The 16,994-nt window shown below is 38.4% G+C and overlaps 1 protein-coding gene across 1 annotated transcript in view; it reads right to left on the bottom strand.

The window, feature by feature from the left end:
* AMMECR1 (AMMECR nuclear protein 1) overlaps nt 1–16,994 on the bottom strand; it is a 114,565-nt gene that overhangs the window by 48,104 nt on the left and 49,467 nt on the right. Inside the window, 1 exon segment of the mRNA XM_032392818.1 lies at nt 12,661–12,771. Coding sequence (XP_032248709.1) covers nt 12,661–12,771 — 111 coding nt within the window.

Genomic DNA, 16,994 nt, shown 5'->3' with positions numbered 1-16,994 from the left:
CGAGAAACATGTCAGTCGTGGATATATTTGTCCTCCGTTTATATAGCTGTTTCTTGTTTTATGGTAAGTTGCCCCAAGGAACATCAACTTGCAAAAATGAAAACTAAAGCAATAAATTTGATCTAAATTACTTGGAAATTTGGAATCTGTTTCCTTAATTATAATTTCTAAGGAATGGACTAACTTCTTACCCCCGAAATGCCTCCCCTTTTCACCAGGTGTAGAGAACAGCAGAGCTGGGGCTTTTATCTACAGACCATTTATGGGGAAGCCATCCCTAAGCCCTTGCAAAAGTCAGAGTAGATTTCGGCAGCTTGTACCCGACTAGAAACCTGAAGGCTGAACTTGTATCCCATGTAAACTGCTGGGATGAGATGCAGATGTGGCACAAAGCAAGTCAAAGCTTGGGGGGGAGGGGTGTCCCTGAGGAGATGATCCATTCTGAGGGGACTGAGGGGGTTCAGAACACCAACCTGGACCAAGAGGATAGCTGTGAAGAAAACGGGCATATGAGGGAGACGGCATGCCGCAGGATTCTAAAAGGAAAGAGGATCCAGGAGAAGTTGAGTAAAGATTGGAACTTAAGGGCTGCAGGTGTGAGGGATTTGGGACTACTGAGTTGAGTAACTGAGTCCCTGCATGAAGAGAAGAGTTATTCAGTGTGTGTTTGTTTTTCCTGTGAATGGAGACCAAGGGATGCCGGTTGAGTTAGGAGAACAAATAGCTGTAAGAAGCTTTCACAGAAGAGGGAGCAATGTCACCGGAGGAGAGAGCAGTATACACAGTGGCTGGGAACACAGACTTCAGAGCCAGATAGAATCAGGTTCAAATTCAGGTGCGGTCACGTATTAGCTGTGATTCAGCAAGTGACTTAACCTAAGTCCTGTTTTTCACTAGCTGTAATATAAGTGAAATACCGTCAACATCACATATAATTGGCAAGATGAAATGAGGTAACTTACATAAAATACTTTGGATGGGTCCAAGACAAACACACAAAGAGAAGTTATTAGTGATTACTGTGATTAGGAAATTTAACTAGTAGTATGTTGGAAGCCATGTTTGAGGAAAAGGGAAATCTAAGATAAGAATAAACGTCATACATCCTTATCTGTGTGTATATGTGCGTACGTGTATATATTTGCTTTGGGTTTTGCTTCAGGCTTGTCTCACAGATTCTGTCACTCCTGTAGTTTTGGTTGAACAGCTCTTACGGAAATATGCCAAAAACTTGACACAAGGCAGATAACTTGGGTGTTGAGACTTTACGTTACAAAATGATTGTTCTATTACAGGGTGCCTTGGAACGGTGTGCTTCTTAACATGAAACAAATATAAATATATTTTCCTACTTTTATAGAGGCCTTCTGTTGTGAAAATTGTGGTGACAGTCCCAGGCAATGTCAGAAGACCTGTGTTCTAACTCTAGTTCCAACTTTGTACCAGGGATTGTTGGGCACTAATAAAAGATCTAGTACCTATTCTATCTTGGAATCTATGGAATCTCTGGCCCAGCCAATTCCAGAAGTCTAATGTAGGCAGTGAGAGAAGCTGTGGCGGCAGCAGCTTCAAAGGTTTCAATAATAGGGGGGCAGTTAGGGGTGCTTGGGTGGCTCAGGCGTTAAGCGTCTGCCTTCGGCTCAGGTCATGATCCCAGGGTCCTGGGATCAGGCCCCGCATCGGGGTCCCTGCTCGGCGGGAAGCCTGCTTCTCCCTCTCCCACTCCCCCTGCTTGTGTTCCCTCTCTTGCTGTGTCTCTGTAAAATAAATAAAATCTTTAAAAAAAAATAAGGGGGCAGTTAAAATTGTTATGGGTGGGTGGATGGGAGTCAGTTGTAAAGCTATGTATCTTACCACTCCTCAACTTCTAAAGGCTCAGACATTACTCAGAGGGTAAGTTTAACCACTGCTGGTTAGTGTGACTTTCTATAAAGAATAAAGTGCTAAATATAGGCAATCTTTGACTTCTGGCGCTTCAACTAAAGTGATGTGGTAACTGGAGTTGGGGCACTGGGTTTAGAGGTGTCTGAAAAGGAAATGGTTTACTTAACTAGTAGTGAGTTCCAAGTCAATGGAGATATTCAGAGAGAAGCTAGATGCCCATTTCTTAGGAGATTTTAAGAGAGATACAAGTAGCTGATAAAGGCTGGACTAGATGACTTGTAAGGATTCCTTCAAGCTTGTGCTTCTTCAGTCACTTCTAGAACCTATCCCAAGAGATCAACCTTATGTTAACTTGCTTTCAAAAGTGTTCCGGATAAGGACCCCTGTCCCCTGGATCGGTCTAACTCCAACCGGCCTTAAACTATCCCTCTCACTACCAGTCAGAATCAGAAACTTCTAATAGCTCAAGTACAGTGGCAGCAGGGAAAGATGACAGAACATAAGCTGACAGAAGCAGACAGAAAGGAAGAGAACAGAAATGGTCATCGGGATCAAGTTGCTATGAAGTGATGAGACTGTTTTCTATTTATTTGCCTTGATGTGGCTTGGTAAACTACTGCTGAGGACAATTTCAAAAGGGAGGACAAACGTGTAAGGTTAATCATTACAAACCAGTGTGTCAAGTGTTATCACAGAGGCCTGAACAAAGTGCTGAGTGAACACAGAGACTGACCAACTTTCCTGTGGGAGTGTCAAGGAAATTTCATAGAAGAAGTAATGAGCAAGCTGCGTCTTGAAGGATGGGTAGGAGTTGACTGGGTAGAGACGGAGAGAGGTATGGTTGGCAGAGGAAAAAAAGGTTCAAAGCCAGAGAGACATGAAAGACGTGTATTTGGGAAGTGGTGAATAATTGTGCATGGCTGGAGTGTGAGGGTAGGTCCTTAAAGGCCGTGCTTCTTAAGAAGGATGGGAGTAGGGGCGCCTGGGTGGCTCAGTCGGTTAAGCATCTGCCTTCAGCTCAGGTCATGATCCAGGGTTCCTGGGATCGAGCCCCACATCAGGCTCCCTGCTCAGTGGGGTGTCTGCTTCTCCCTCGCCCTCTGCCCCTCCCCCACTCATGCTCTTTCTCTTTCAAATAAATAAATAAAATCTTTAAAAAAAAACGAGAAGGATGGGAATAGGAGATGGGGGAGAGGCAGGGGCAGACAGAGGGTGATGACACTGTAAGGCATTAACTTCACTCTAATTGAAATAGAGCTTTTGGAATGACTTTAGTTTTTACTCTAGGCAAGACAGAGAGACAGAGGGGACTTCTTGTCTCAGGCATAAGGATTAACAGTAACTGAGGAGAGATCAGTCATGCCAAGGGTTGTGTTCATGCCCACTGTGGCTACTGGGGTAGAATTAACTATTTGGGAGAAAGCTCAGTGTTGGGTATTCCAAATGTAGCATGTTTCCTATTGCGGAGACGAGGCTGAAGTTTTGGGTGTGGTACGGAGTCATCCACATGCTCTTGTCTGAGCCCTCTTGTAAGTGGGTGCAGTCTGTGTTCAGCTAAACAAAGCTGGCCCAAATGAGGATTGAACTCACAACCTCATTAGCAGTGTAAGTCTAACCAGCCTCTGCATGTGGTTATTTACTGCTCTTATATGCAACAACCGCTCCGCTCACTTCCAAGGCGTAGCAGACTTCTCCCAGCCTAGGTAAGCAAATCAACCCCCCTTAGCTAGGGAGCAACAGAAGGTCATCTTAGAAGAGTGGCTTCGGTTTAAAGGAACCTGAAGAAGTTATTTTTTTTTTTAAGTTCTTCTTTTAATTACAGTATAGTTAACCTACAGTGTTATATTAGTTTCAGGTGTACAATAAGAGAGTGATTCAACACTTCCATACATCACCCAGCAGCCTGAAGAATTTAAAAAAGACTCTCTTTCCTCCTATCCTCAGTGAAGTAGCAATAGTTGGGTCCTTTTAAGTTAGCTTTGTGGACCATATAAAGCAGTTCTGAAAGTAGCTGGGTATAGCAACAGGAAGTTGAGTTCTGGGCAATCCCTTTAATTAAAGCTTCTGACGAATTTATTTTTATGGCTTCTTCTAATCTTTTCTGTCACCACTAGAAAGGACACAAAAGTTGGCATATCAACATATAAATTTAAAAATGAGGGGCGCCTGGGTGGCTCAGTCGTTAAGCATCTGCCTTCGGCTCAGGTCATGGTCCCAAGGTCCTGGGATCAAGCCCCACATCGGGCTCCCTGCTCAGCGGGGAGCCTGCTCCTCCCTCTCCCACTCCCCCTGCTTGTGCTCTCTCTCGCTGTGTCTCTGTCAAATAAATAAATAAAAAATAAAAATGAGGGTTAAAAATGGGGATAATATCATGCTGATCTAATTTGAATGATGAAGCCTACAGTTACAATATATTTATTTACAGGATAATTTTGTGACCTGAAGTAAAAAGTACAAAATTAATAAAAATGAGCTTTCTGAACATGAGACAAATCGTAAATCTATTCTTGCATGACTCTACTGCATTTTCTTCACTTTTAAATTTTAAACATGTGGAAAATGCAAAGTTGATACTAATAATTAGAGCCTCATTCTCAATAGAATGTATTAAATACCATTTCCCACCATGAAACTCTTGTTCCAATAGAACTTTTTAAAAAGTTACCATTTGTCCATGCCTATTTTATTATATAGTATGGGTTCTTAAATTTCTTTTGGAAGGAAGCAGCCCAGGTAAGGTAGCTCTTTAGGACAAGACTTTTATATCGAATATTTGTTCTTTATTTAAAAAGTGAGAGAGAATGTAAAAAAAAAAATCTGGAAGTTGTTTCTTCAACAAATGTATCTACGACACGAGATAGAGGGCTAACAATAAGTGGTTAGCCTTTAAAGAACACAAAATTGTTATCAATGATGAAAAGGAAAGTTTCCCAAAGGCTACTATTTTGGATATCCACATATGAGGTAGTTTAAAGTTCGAGGGAAGGGCAAAGAATATGGAAGAGGGCTTTGTTTCTTTGCCTTTTAAGGAAATCTTTGAAAAAGTATTTTCTCATGCTTATAAAATAGGAACTAAAAATTGAGTATTATTTGCTGCACAATGCCTCATCATTCAATTATTTTAAAGTACTCAAGTTACTAGCAACATCGTCCCCTAGAAATGGTAACATGTTATTTGTATGCTACTCTAGACGGGAATCATCACCTTGAGCATTCATTGGTGTAAGCATCTTATTCTTCCAGGCCACTAAGATACAAATCTCTTCTCTCATTCATTCAGGTCCTCATGATTCAAATACTTTAGATACTTATAAGTAGACTCAATATTTATTTTGTAAATATTCGGACAAAAGTAAATATATTGTTAAATGCCTCAGTAGATTTTAGACCGCATCTAATATAATAATGATTTCATACAATATTTGTGTTCTAATTTATCTTTACCACTTCAGTCTTTCATCTGAAAAAAATGAAGAATATCTCAAGCAATGATTCTCAGGAAAGGAGGTAGATATCAATTTACTGTACTGAAACAAAATATGAATTCATTTTCATGGGACAAGAGAGAAATAGAATCTAAACTATTAACTTTTCATTTTCTTCATTTGCCAAGCATCAGGGCTATAACCCAACTGGATCTAGTTGCTCTTTGGTGAACTGTGCGTGTGCACACACACTCTTTTAAATGTGCTCTATTTCTGAGGTTTTAATTTTTTCCACATTAAGTTCATTTTTCCCTTCAAAATATGTGTTATTAATCTCTCAAAAAATGCAATACCTTGTATGTGGTGCTTTGATATTAACAATTGATACACATCCCTGGAATCTGGGACTTTTTGTCCATATAGAATAAAAACAAACCAAAAAATGGTATAAAGTGTTTTGCTTTTACTCAAAGTGGATAAGGCATGGGCCAAATGAAATAATTTCATAAATTGCTTTAAATAGTTCTACTTTTTTATGTAAACAGTTTATATAAACACTTCTACTTTTATTACAGATGTAGAGTATCTGTTCATCCAGTGCCACTTCTGACTCTTTAGTAAAAATCACTTTCTATCTAGGACCATAATTATTTATGTAACTTATCTCTCCTACTATATTATAAATTCCTAAAGGCAAAATTTAGACCGGATTTGCAGGATGAACTGTTTAAACATGATTAAAGGAGAAACAGCAGCCTCCCAGGGGCAAAGCAATAAAGCTTATAGACAGATGTAAGAATAGGGTCAATTTCTTGTAGTTTACCCTCTTATGAAATGCAAGAACCCAGAGCTCTGACATTGCAAAAGCCTATTTTCAGCTTCTCTTGCACCTTCACCTTTTTACAGATGGCCTTTTCTGCTTTTCTACTCAAAGGCATTGTGCCTGTGGCCCTTCAAGCTGAACACAGGGATTCCTACTAGAGATCTGAAGATCTGAAAAATGTGATAAGGAACTGGAGTCTGACATACTCACTACGCTTAATTTCTGTGGTAGTAGGTGCTTTGTGAATCCAGATAGTTCTAATTCAGGAGCCATTACCCACACTGGGAATGGTTCTTACTCTTTAGTTTCTCCTTCCACATTCTGCTGGCCATTTTTTGGTCACATCTCTGTACATTTAGCACAACCATGGAACAATGAAAGAGTGCATTAAACTAGTGGCTAAGAAGAGGCTTCCAGATTTCCACAGATTATATTTAGTCAAGCTACCTTATGAATAATTTCGAGTAGAGGGTATATAACGATCTAGGTTCCAAACTACACCTTAAATTAAATGCTTAATGTGATCTGAGAAACAATCTCTCATTTGGTAACTTAGACACTGAAACTAACAAATTAGGTACAAGTTTTAGAAGTCAGGCCAACGTGCCTTTTATAAAAAGGCAACAAAATGTAGACTGTAAATTAAGCTAATTAATTTTGCATATTGTTTTTGATACATCTAATTTATTTCTCCAAAAATTACATTTTAGCCAGGAGTCTTGCCATGGACACTTGCCAAAAATAGTCTGGCCTGAGCACCTCCAGAATGAGCCTCCATGACAATAGTGTACTTAGAAGTGACTCATGTACAGCTTTTCTTTTCATGAGAAAAATCGATCTGGGTGATGCTACCATGAGCACTAATATTAAATGAGGAGTGGAGAGGGACTTGTTTAAACCAATTATTCTCAATGAGCCAAGTCCAGTTACCTAAAATAATCAAGAATAACAATGATCACAAAATAGTCCACTCTGAGAGGGAAAAATATAATTATGCTGCTTACAATGGTTTTAGCCTCATACTGCCTTAGAAAAATGACAGATTATAATACTAAATATAAAAGCGAATTTGGTTTACAACAAAGCTAGTCACCCAGAAGAACCCAATCTAGCCAGGGCCTTTGAAAGGAATAAAGTAGGTCTGTCAGCTATTTCTAATAGCTCAAAAATCCTAATAGAAAATGAACATTTGTAACAGGGAAACAATCATTCTCTCTTTCTCTCTCTCTCACACACACATACACACACACACACACACACACGGTGACACCCCTCACTCACACAAAACAAACTCCAAAACAAAACACATCACCTTTAATGTGGTCACCCTGTTCCTTAGAAAGGAACAAACCTCCATTGCTAATTTTTCAGAATTAAGTAATGCAACAAAGTGGCATAGTTCAGAATCAAGCTCCAGATGCTGCCCACGCACCTGCATAATTATTTCACTGCTGAGAGGTGTAAGCCCAACAAAGTAAATGAGAAGAAAAGAAAGTCTTTTAAGCTTGATGACAGACCACATTTCTGTTTTACAAAATAAGAACACCTCTATTATTCACTTATATGTTCTAGAAGAATTACCAACTTGAATTTACATAAAGAATCAGATCTACACTTTGCCAGGCACCTTAATAACCAAAATTTTAAGGACTCTTCTTTGTCTGAGACGTCTGTGTTCATCTATATGAGTCGTGATTCTCTTCCTATAAAAGTATGTACTCTAGGGCGCCTGGGTGGCTCAGTTGGTTAAGCGACTGCCTTCAGCTCAGGTCATGATCCTGGAGTCCCAGGATCGAGTCCCGCGTCGGGCTCCTTGCTCAGCGAGGAGTCTGCTTCTCCCTCTGACCCTCCCCCCTTCATGCTCTCTCTCTCTCTCTCATTCTCTCTCTCTCTCAAATAAATAAATAAAATCTTTAAAAAAAAAAAAAGTATGTACTCTAAGTACTAAGAGAAAGGAAATAAGTTTGCCTCGGCTTTCTAACATGTAACAGCCATAAATGCAAGGACCTTGACAAATACTAGACATTGTTCTTCTTCAACTGGGACAAAGGATATTTCTACTTGGAAGCTCTGACCACTAATAAATATAATCACTGGTGAACTTGAACATGTCACCATGCATAAACTTCTATCAATAATCCTGAGCGCTCCATCCTGCTTCGTATTTGCTCTAATCTTTCCTGCTTTTACCCAGAGTCTCCAAGGACAAGGAAGGAATAGTCCTTTCATAGTTCCACGTTACAATTCTCACAAAGTCTTTCTGCTATAGACACAGAAATTATGCATTTTTACAAATGGGAGGAAATCAGCCTATTTATAAGGTTTTAGTTCAGCCTAAAATCAAAGTTTCAATTAGGAGAACATAAAACTTGACTATGACAAGTGTCTGAATTTTAAAACTGTATGTTTATAAATAAAAATGTAATCTACGATAGGCATTTCATTTAAAAAGGACCTGGTCACTTTTTAGATTTAGGTTTTAGAGATTAAGGGACCATAAACAAACTGGGTCATTGTCTTGTATAAAATGGTTAGCTTTTAAAGTGAAAAAAAAAAAAAGAAAAAAGGGTACTCAACCGGGTAATTGTATGCCCATGTTCATAGCAGCATTATTTGCAATAGCCAAGAGGTTGAAGTCACCCAAATGTCCACAGACAGATGAATGGATAAACAAAATGTGGTAGATACATATAATGAAATATTACTCAGCCTTTTAAAAGGGAAGGATATTCTAACACATGCTACCACATGGGTGAACCTTGAAGATAATATGCTATACCAAATAAGACTATCACAAAAGGACAAATACCGTATGATTTCACTTATATGAGGTATGTAAAAGAGTCATGTTCAGAGACAGCAAGTAGAATGATGGTTGCCAGGGGGTGGGGGGGGGGCAGCAATGGGGAGTTAGTGTTTAGTGGGTACAGAGTTTCAGTTGGGAAAGATGAACATGTTTTGGATGTGAATGGTGGTGATGGTTGCATATCAATGTACAAAACTGCACACTTAAAATTGGTTAAAATGGTAAATTTCATGTTATGTATATTCCACAATAAACAAGGATATATCTGAGTAATATTCTGAAAAAAACAGTCTACCTAATCACAGATGAAGACAGTGAAAAACCAGATATTCTAATTTTTTTAAAAAGACCTCTCTACCTGGTGAGTCTTTAATTTCACAGTTTACTTTTTTGTTTTCATTTGATTCCATTTGTAAATTTTGTGACTTATGGGTTTTTAAGATTGAAGAACTAACTCCAAGAATCCCCAACTGTCACATTTAAAAAAATTTTGTTCTTCTCAAAGTCTAGTCCATTATTTACGTGTGCCAGAGAATACAATTTCTTATCATACCAAAGTATATTTTTGTAATAAACACTGTCCCTTTCTTCAGTATTAATCCAAGTCAGTTTTCTTCTGACTAGTCTATACAACCCTGTATTATATACTTTTTATAATCCCATCTGTGGATTTTCTGGAATTAAAAATAATGTTCCAAAATTTCAACTGTGACGAATTATCGATCCATGATTTATACAATTTGTAGTAACTCTCTTTCAAGTTCATTATTTTCATGACAAAGCTGCAAAACATACTTTCTCAGAAAAATTGATTTTGTCTTATCTTAAATGTCTTAGTTAAGAGCTTGGACTTTGCAGTCAGATGCCCTAGGTTTGAATCTTGGTTCTACCGCTTACTAGATGTGTGAGGGGATAAATTATTTAAATTCTGTAAACCTTGGTTTCCTCATTTTTAAAATGTGGTATTGATACCTAAGAGTTTTGAGTAGCATGCATATAAAGCTCCTCTGCAGTATCAACATGTAGCAAGATTTAATAAAGGGCAGCTATTAATAATAATACCATCAACAGCAGTTTTGTAGAAATGGTAAGTGCCCCCCTATTGGACTGAAAGGCATTATGTTGCAACTTTTCTAAAGTTGACCCCACAGTTTTAACTCTAAGACGAATCTAGAAAACAGAGCAATTGTATATTGTAAGACGTGTTTTCTTTTGTTCATCATTTCCAAATCACTTCATTCTTACTGTCATGTAAGCAAAAGGAATCAAGCCAAACAGAAATGAAAAGACCGGGTATGTAGATGTGTATACACACACACACACACGTACGTATCTAGTGTGTTATACACTATTTCAGGAAGTTGTATAAAAACATGAGGAAAAAAGGTGAAAAATAAACAGGAAGAGCTATAGACTACAATGAGGGTAACCACGTATACAAATGTAGGCAAATTTCTAAGCTGAGCTATTTGATTCATTCAGAATCACATTATTGTCAGAAAACACACTATAATTCCTCTGGTAATACCCCTAGGAGACAGATCTCCAAGTGTGGAAAAGTTGAATATTTTCATCCCTTCTTATCAGTGTAAGCAAAAAAGAATTTCATATTTTCTTTAAACAAAACCCAACTGCTACTACAGTCACTACCACTAAGGCTTTCTAAAGTATATAACATTTGATACTGGGATTTCTGCCACAATTTCATTAGAAAGTACAAAGCATTTCTGCACTAACCACTTATACTCCCCAACTATAAAGAAAAATGAAAATTTTATGGCAGACTTACATTTCTGAAAATGTGTTCCTTGGGATACTAATGGCCTAAGACAATGAATAGGGTGGTAGGATAAAGGTTCTGGGGCGCCTGGGTGGCTCAGTCAGTTAAGCGGCTGCCTTCGGCTCAGGTCATGATCCCAGGCTCCTGGGATCTGGGATCCAGCCCCACATCAGGCTCTCTGCCCAGCAGGGAACCTGCTTCTCCCTCTCCCTCTCTCTCTGCCTGACGCGCCCCCTGCTTGTGCTCTCTCTTTCTGTCAAATAAATAAATAAAAAATCTTTCAAAAGAAAGGGTTCTGTGGTCAAAAGAGTTGAAGTTTGGGAAACGCTGCATTCTAGATCTCACTCTTAGAGATTCACAACACTATTAACATAACAGGTTCTGAGAAGTCCTGCAGTGAGCACAGCTGTTTAAATTTGCTTAACCAGTGTTCCCCAAATTTATTTGGCCATAGAATCCTTTTTTTCCAAGCAATAACCAAGGAACCAGGGTTCCTCATAACAACTTATTTTAGGAAATGTGTCATAAATTGCCTTTGATTAGCTATTAAAAGAGTAATTTCATATGTACCTGTCTCAAAAAGGTAGTCACTGGCAGAATTTGCTAAAGTCCCAAAATGAGTCCATGGTATTTCATGTCAGGAAAAAAAATCTAACTTGCTTAGACTAGCCTTTACACTATCTTTAGGAAGTTCAAGTCATTTCCAGAATATGTGTTTTGACCCCTTTACTGCTTGTATGTTCTTAATCAAATACAAACACTCAATTCTAATGCCTGTGCAAATATAAAAAATGAAGGTGACCCTCCAAGCCTTTGCTTTTCTTTCCAGGCTTCACTGTAAGCTAAGAAAACCCTGTAGCTGTGAGCTGCACCTTCAAATATAAGAATACTAAACTCAGTTACCAGCATTTTATTAACTGGTACCACGAGCCGCATTTATGCAATCTTAAAATAAAATAATGAATATTTGCAATGTTAATCCGGAAGCAAAGTAGTGACTGAATATTATTTCATTCCCTTAACACCTCCCTAACATCCCTATTAAGTATATAGAACAAAATCCTGTAATTACTACTTTATCTATTGGAGGTTAAGCAATGTGCCCCAATTACCAATAGTCAGCAGGGACCAATTTCTTGTTGGACTGATACTTGTGCATATTACAACTATAGAAACTGTATCAGATAATCACCCTGAAATATGAACAAAAACAGGAAATTCCTTTACTAATAACTTATTATTTAAGGAATTTTCTTCTTTTGAAATAATTTTGGAACATAATTTGCTAGAAATCTAAACTGGAACCAAAAACAAAAAATCAGATGGCATGCTCGATAGCTTTTTGTGAGTTCGGAAATTAAAAACAAAGTCTTAACAACTGCAATGAGGCATTCATTACTTTGTCCTTGTGTTAGAGGAAACAAAATAAGTAAGCTACAATTAATTCTGGGTAAAGTGTGAATGTGAACGATTACACTGCCAGGCTGTGGCATCCCTTTCTTCCAAGGTTCTCTCCTTCACTGCAAAAGTACATAAAAGTGTAGCAACACGTGTAAGATGACATAGACATCAACAATTCTTAAAAAGCCTAACAGAGAAGACACAGTGTTATTATGGAAATAATACATTTTGGGAAGCCATTGACATTTGGGCACTGATTTCCAAGTTACACAAAATAAGCTGGCCTTTGAAGGAAGACACTTTAAAACATCTATGGCAGAATACATATAACCACAATATTTTATATTATGATAATATGCAGCAATAACATTTTACCAGACATAAGGCAAATGGCTGAAGAGAAGGAAAAATCTGATGTGAAAGGAGTCAAGAATGTTAACAATTTAGTAAAGGCAAAGGAGTTAAAGTAGCAGATTCAGGTTTCATAAGTTTTGTTTTTTTTTTTAATGTAGAAGCAGAGGTAACAAAAATTGGTCTTCACCTGGTAAGTGTGTACTCCCTGAGTCCTGAATGCAAGTTCATGGCAGAAAAAGTACCTATGCATCCACGCAATCTTTTGTCTCGACCGATCTTCCACGTTACAAACAGTGGGCTGTAACGGAAGATAAAAATAGGGTCAATCAATCAATTCAACTCAAGCAAGTTATTTATTGAATATTTATTATATGCAGGGTTAGATGCCTGAGATATAAAGACCACATGACAGGCCCCCAAGGGGCTGGGTCTAGCCCAACGGACTGCATTTAACAACAATTATAGCTGGAATGATTGAGTGTATCCTATATGTGAGGCAGCATGATAAATGTTTTAAACAAATTACCTATATTAATCCTCATCAACCATTCTAAGAGGCTGAGTAATGCTATTACCAACATTCCTATTTTACAGATGAGGTAGTCCCACAGTTAATACATAATGAAATCGGAACATCAACCTGGACAAAGCCTTAACCAGCATGGCTGACTGCTCGAGTCCTCATTTAAACCTCAAGTTACTGATTGATTCATTAAGTCTACTTTAGAAAAACCAAAAAACAAACAAACAAACAAAAACAACCCCAAATTTCAACAAATACTGAATATCTCAGGGCAAAGTATTGTGAAAGGTTATGGGAAATACAAGGTTGCCTAAAACATCGTCACAGCTCTCTAGGAGCCAGTACAGAAGGCAGGCATTTTCACAACTAACTCACACAGGCAAAAGAAAATGAGTGCTATAAACTATGTCTGAAATGCCATGAATGAAGCTACAGGGATAGAAGAAAATTTCACCGAGTCTGATTCTCTTCAGCTTGGCCTAGAAAACTGAGTAGGGTTTGGAGAGGTAAAGGGCAAGAGCAAACATTAACAAAATAAGACTCTGAAACCAGATGTTCAGAGTATAGGGATAGAGGGTACATACCTCAATATCATAAAAGCCATCTATGAAAAACCTACAGCGAATATCATTCTCAATGGGGAAAAACTGAGAGCTTTCCCCCTAAGGTCAGGAACGCGGCAGGGATGTCCACTATCACCACTGCTATTCAACATAGTATTGGAAGTCCTAGCCACAGCAATCAGACAACAAAAAGAAATCAAAGGCATCCAAATTGGCAAAGAAGAAGTCAAACTCTCACTCTTTGCAGATGATATGATACTTTATGTGGAAAATCCCAAAGACTCCACCCCAAAACTGCTAGAACTCATACAGGAATTCAGTCAAGTGGCAGGATATAAAATCAATGCACAGAAGTCAGTGGCATTCCTATACACCAACAACAAGTCAGAAGAAAGAGAAATTAAGGAGTCGATCCCATTTACAATTGCACCCAAAACCATAAGATACCTAGGAATAAATCTAACCAAAGAGGCAAAGGATCTGTACTCAGAAAACTATAAAATACTCATGAAAGAAATTGAGGAAGACACAAAGAAATGGAAAAACGTTCCATGCTCATGGATTGGAAGAACAAATATAGGAAGATGTCAATCCTACCTAGAGCAATCTACACATTCAATGCAATCCCCATCAAAATACCATCCACTTTCTTCAAAGAAATGGAACAAATAATCCTAAAATTTGTATGGAACCAGAAAAGACCCCGCATAGCCAGAGGAATGTTGAAAAGAAAAGCAAAGCTGGCGGCATCACAATTCCGGACTTCCAGCTCTACTACAAAGCTGTCATCATCAAGACAGTATGGTACTGGCACAAAAACAGACACATAGATCAATGGAACAGAATAGAGAGCCCAGAAATGGACCCTCAACTATATGGTCAACTAATCTTTGACAAAGCAGGAAAGAATGTCCAATGGAAAAAAGACAGTCTCTTCAACAAATGGTGTTGGGAAAATTGGACAGCCACATGCAGAAGAATGAAACTGGACCATTTCCTTACACCACACACAAAAATAGACTCCAAATGGTTGAAAGACCTCAATGTGAGACAGGAGTCCATCAAAATCCTAAAGGAGAACACAGGCAGCAACCTCTTCGACCTCAGCCGCAGCAACTTCTTCCTAGAAACATCGCCAAAGGCAAGGGAAGCAAGGGCAAAAATGAACTATTGGGACTTCATCAAGATAAAAAGCTTTTGCAAAGCAAAGGAAACAGTCAACAAAACCAAAAGACAACTGACAGAATGGGAGAAGATATTTGCAAATGACATATCAGATAAAGGGCTAGTATCCAAAATCTATAAAGAACTCATCAAACTCAACACCCAAAGAACAAAGAATCCAATCAAGAAATGGGCAGAAGACATGAACAGACATTTTTCCAAAGAAGACATCCAAACGGCCAACAGACACATGAAAAAGTGTTCAATATCGCTCGGCATCAGGGAAATCCAAATCAAAACCTCAATGAGATACCACCTCACACCAGTCAGAATGGCTAAAATTAACAAGTCAGGAAATGACAGATGTTGGCGGGGATGCGGAGAAAGGGGAACCCTCCTACACTGTTGGTGGGAATGCAAGCTGGTGCAGCCACTCTGGAAAACAGTATGGAGGTTCCTCAAAAAGTTGAAAATAGAGCTACCATATGATCCAGCAATTGCACTCCTGGGTATTTACCCCAAAGATACAAAAGTAGGGACCCGAAAGGCTACGTGCACCCCGATGTTTATAGCAGCAATGTCCACAACAGCCAAACTGTGGAAAGAGCCAAGATGTCCATCAACAGATGAATGGATAAAGAAGATGTGGTATATATATACAATGGAATATTATGCAGCCATCAAAAGGAATGAGATCTTGCCATTTGCAACGACGTGGATGGAACTGGAGGGTATTATGCTGAGCGAAATAAGTCAAACAGAGAAAGACATGTATCATATGACCTCACTGATATGAGGAATTCTTAATCTCAGGAAATAAACTGAGGGTTGCTGGAGTGGGGGGTGGGGTGGGAGGGATGGGGTGACTGGGTGATGGACACTGGGGAGGGTATGTGTTCTGGTAAGCGCTGTGAATTGTGCAAGACTGTTGAATCTCAGATCTGTACCTCTGAAACAAATAATGCAATATATGTTAAGAAAGAAAAAAAGAAGAAGAAGAATGTAGCAGGAGGGGAAGAATGAAGGGGGGGAAATCGGAGGGGGAGAAGAACCATGAGAGACGATGGACTCTGAAAAACAAACTGAGGGTTCTAGAGGGGAGGGGGGTGGGAGGATGGGTTAGCCTGGTGATGGGTATTGAGGAGGGCACGTTCTGCATGGAGCACTGGGTGTTATGCACAAACAATGAATCATGGAACACTATATCTAAAACTAATGATGTAATGTATGGGGATTAACATAACAATAAAAAAATTAAAAAAAATAAAAATAAAAAATAAATAAATAAATAAATAAAAAGACTCTGAAACCAGAAAAATTATTTTAATTTTTAGATAAAAGTATGGCCAACAAATACAATCTCTCAAGCATTAAATACGATGGCATCAAGAAAGTTGTGTAGTTTTAAATGAAGTTTAATATAGTAGATTTTTGGATCTGGCAGGAAACCAGTGACAGCCCCAATTAATGGCTGAATCTAGAAACAATTCTAGTTAGAAGCAACTTTATATGTAAGTTTATATGAAATAAATTAATTTACACATTTTAGCACATTGTGTAAAAAAGATAAATACCCTACAGTTGGGGGTGGTTCATGTTAATGTGAGTATTCACAGTATTATGGGTATGATATAGTATATTTCTGCTTTCTAAAAATTTAAATTTTAGGGGGACATACCATATGTCATGTATTTCTAATAATATGTTGTTGAGTTGGAGAACACATTCTGTATTTAAAGTACTCTCTAGTCAGTCATTAGCAGTTGGGTGAAAAGATCCTGTTCAAGTACTTCAATCACCCATCTCAAACATTTAAATAATGCCGAGTTCTGACAGGCAGCCCCAATGGCAGACAGGTCCCGAAATAACGTATACAAACCAGGAGCAGTGCTAAGAATTACCTTCTTCCAAGAACCAAATTCTCAGGGGCATTGAAAAAAATGACCATAAGGCCAAATGATTGCCGATGTTAGTATTCAAGTGTTGGATGACCTACATCAAAAGTACGAAGATAAAAAGCAAAAGAAAAATTCCAGGTTTTCTGCTTTCGATGTCACATGCACCTAAACACCTTATAACTTGAGACAAGATACTGATGCTCCACTTAGAGCATTTCTCTAATAGCTTTTGACTAAGAATTATCAGGAAGACAAGAATTAGACACATAACTCATATGAATACTACTATCTAAAATCCTCATACTATCTTTATTTTTTTAAGAGTTTTTTATTCATTTGACAGAGAAAGCGCGCACACAAGCAGGGGCAATGG

The sequence above is a fragment of the Phoca vitulina genome, unplaced genomic scaffold (assembly GCF_004348235.1).
Source record: "Phoca vitulina isolate PV1807 unplaced genomic scaffold, GSC_HSeal_1.0 scaffold69, whole genome shotgun sequence".
Taxonomy (NCBI): domain Eukaryota; kingdom Metazoa; phylum Chordata; class Mammalia; order Carnivora; family Phocidae; genus Phoca; species Phoca vitulina.
The sequence above is the reverse complement of the archived record's forward strand: the minus strand, read 5'-3'. Positions and strand labels throughout refer to the sequence as shown.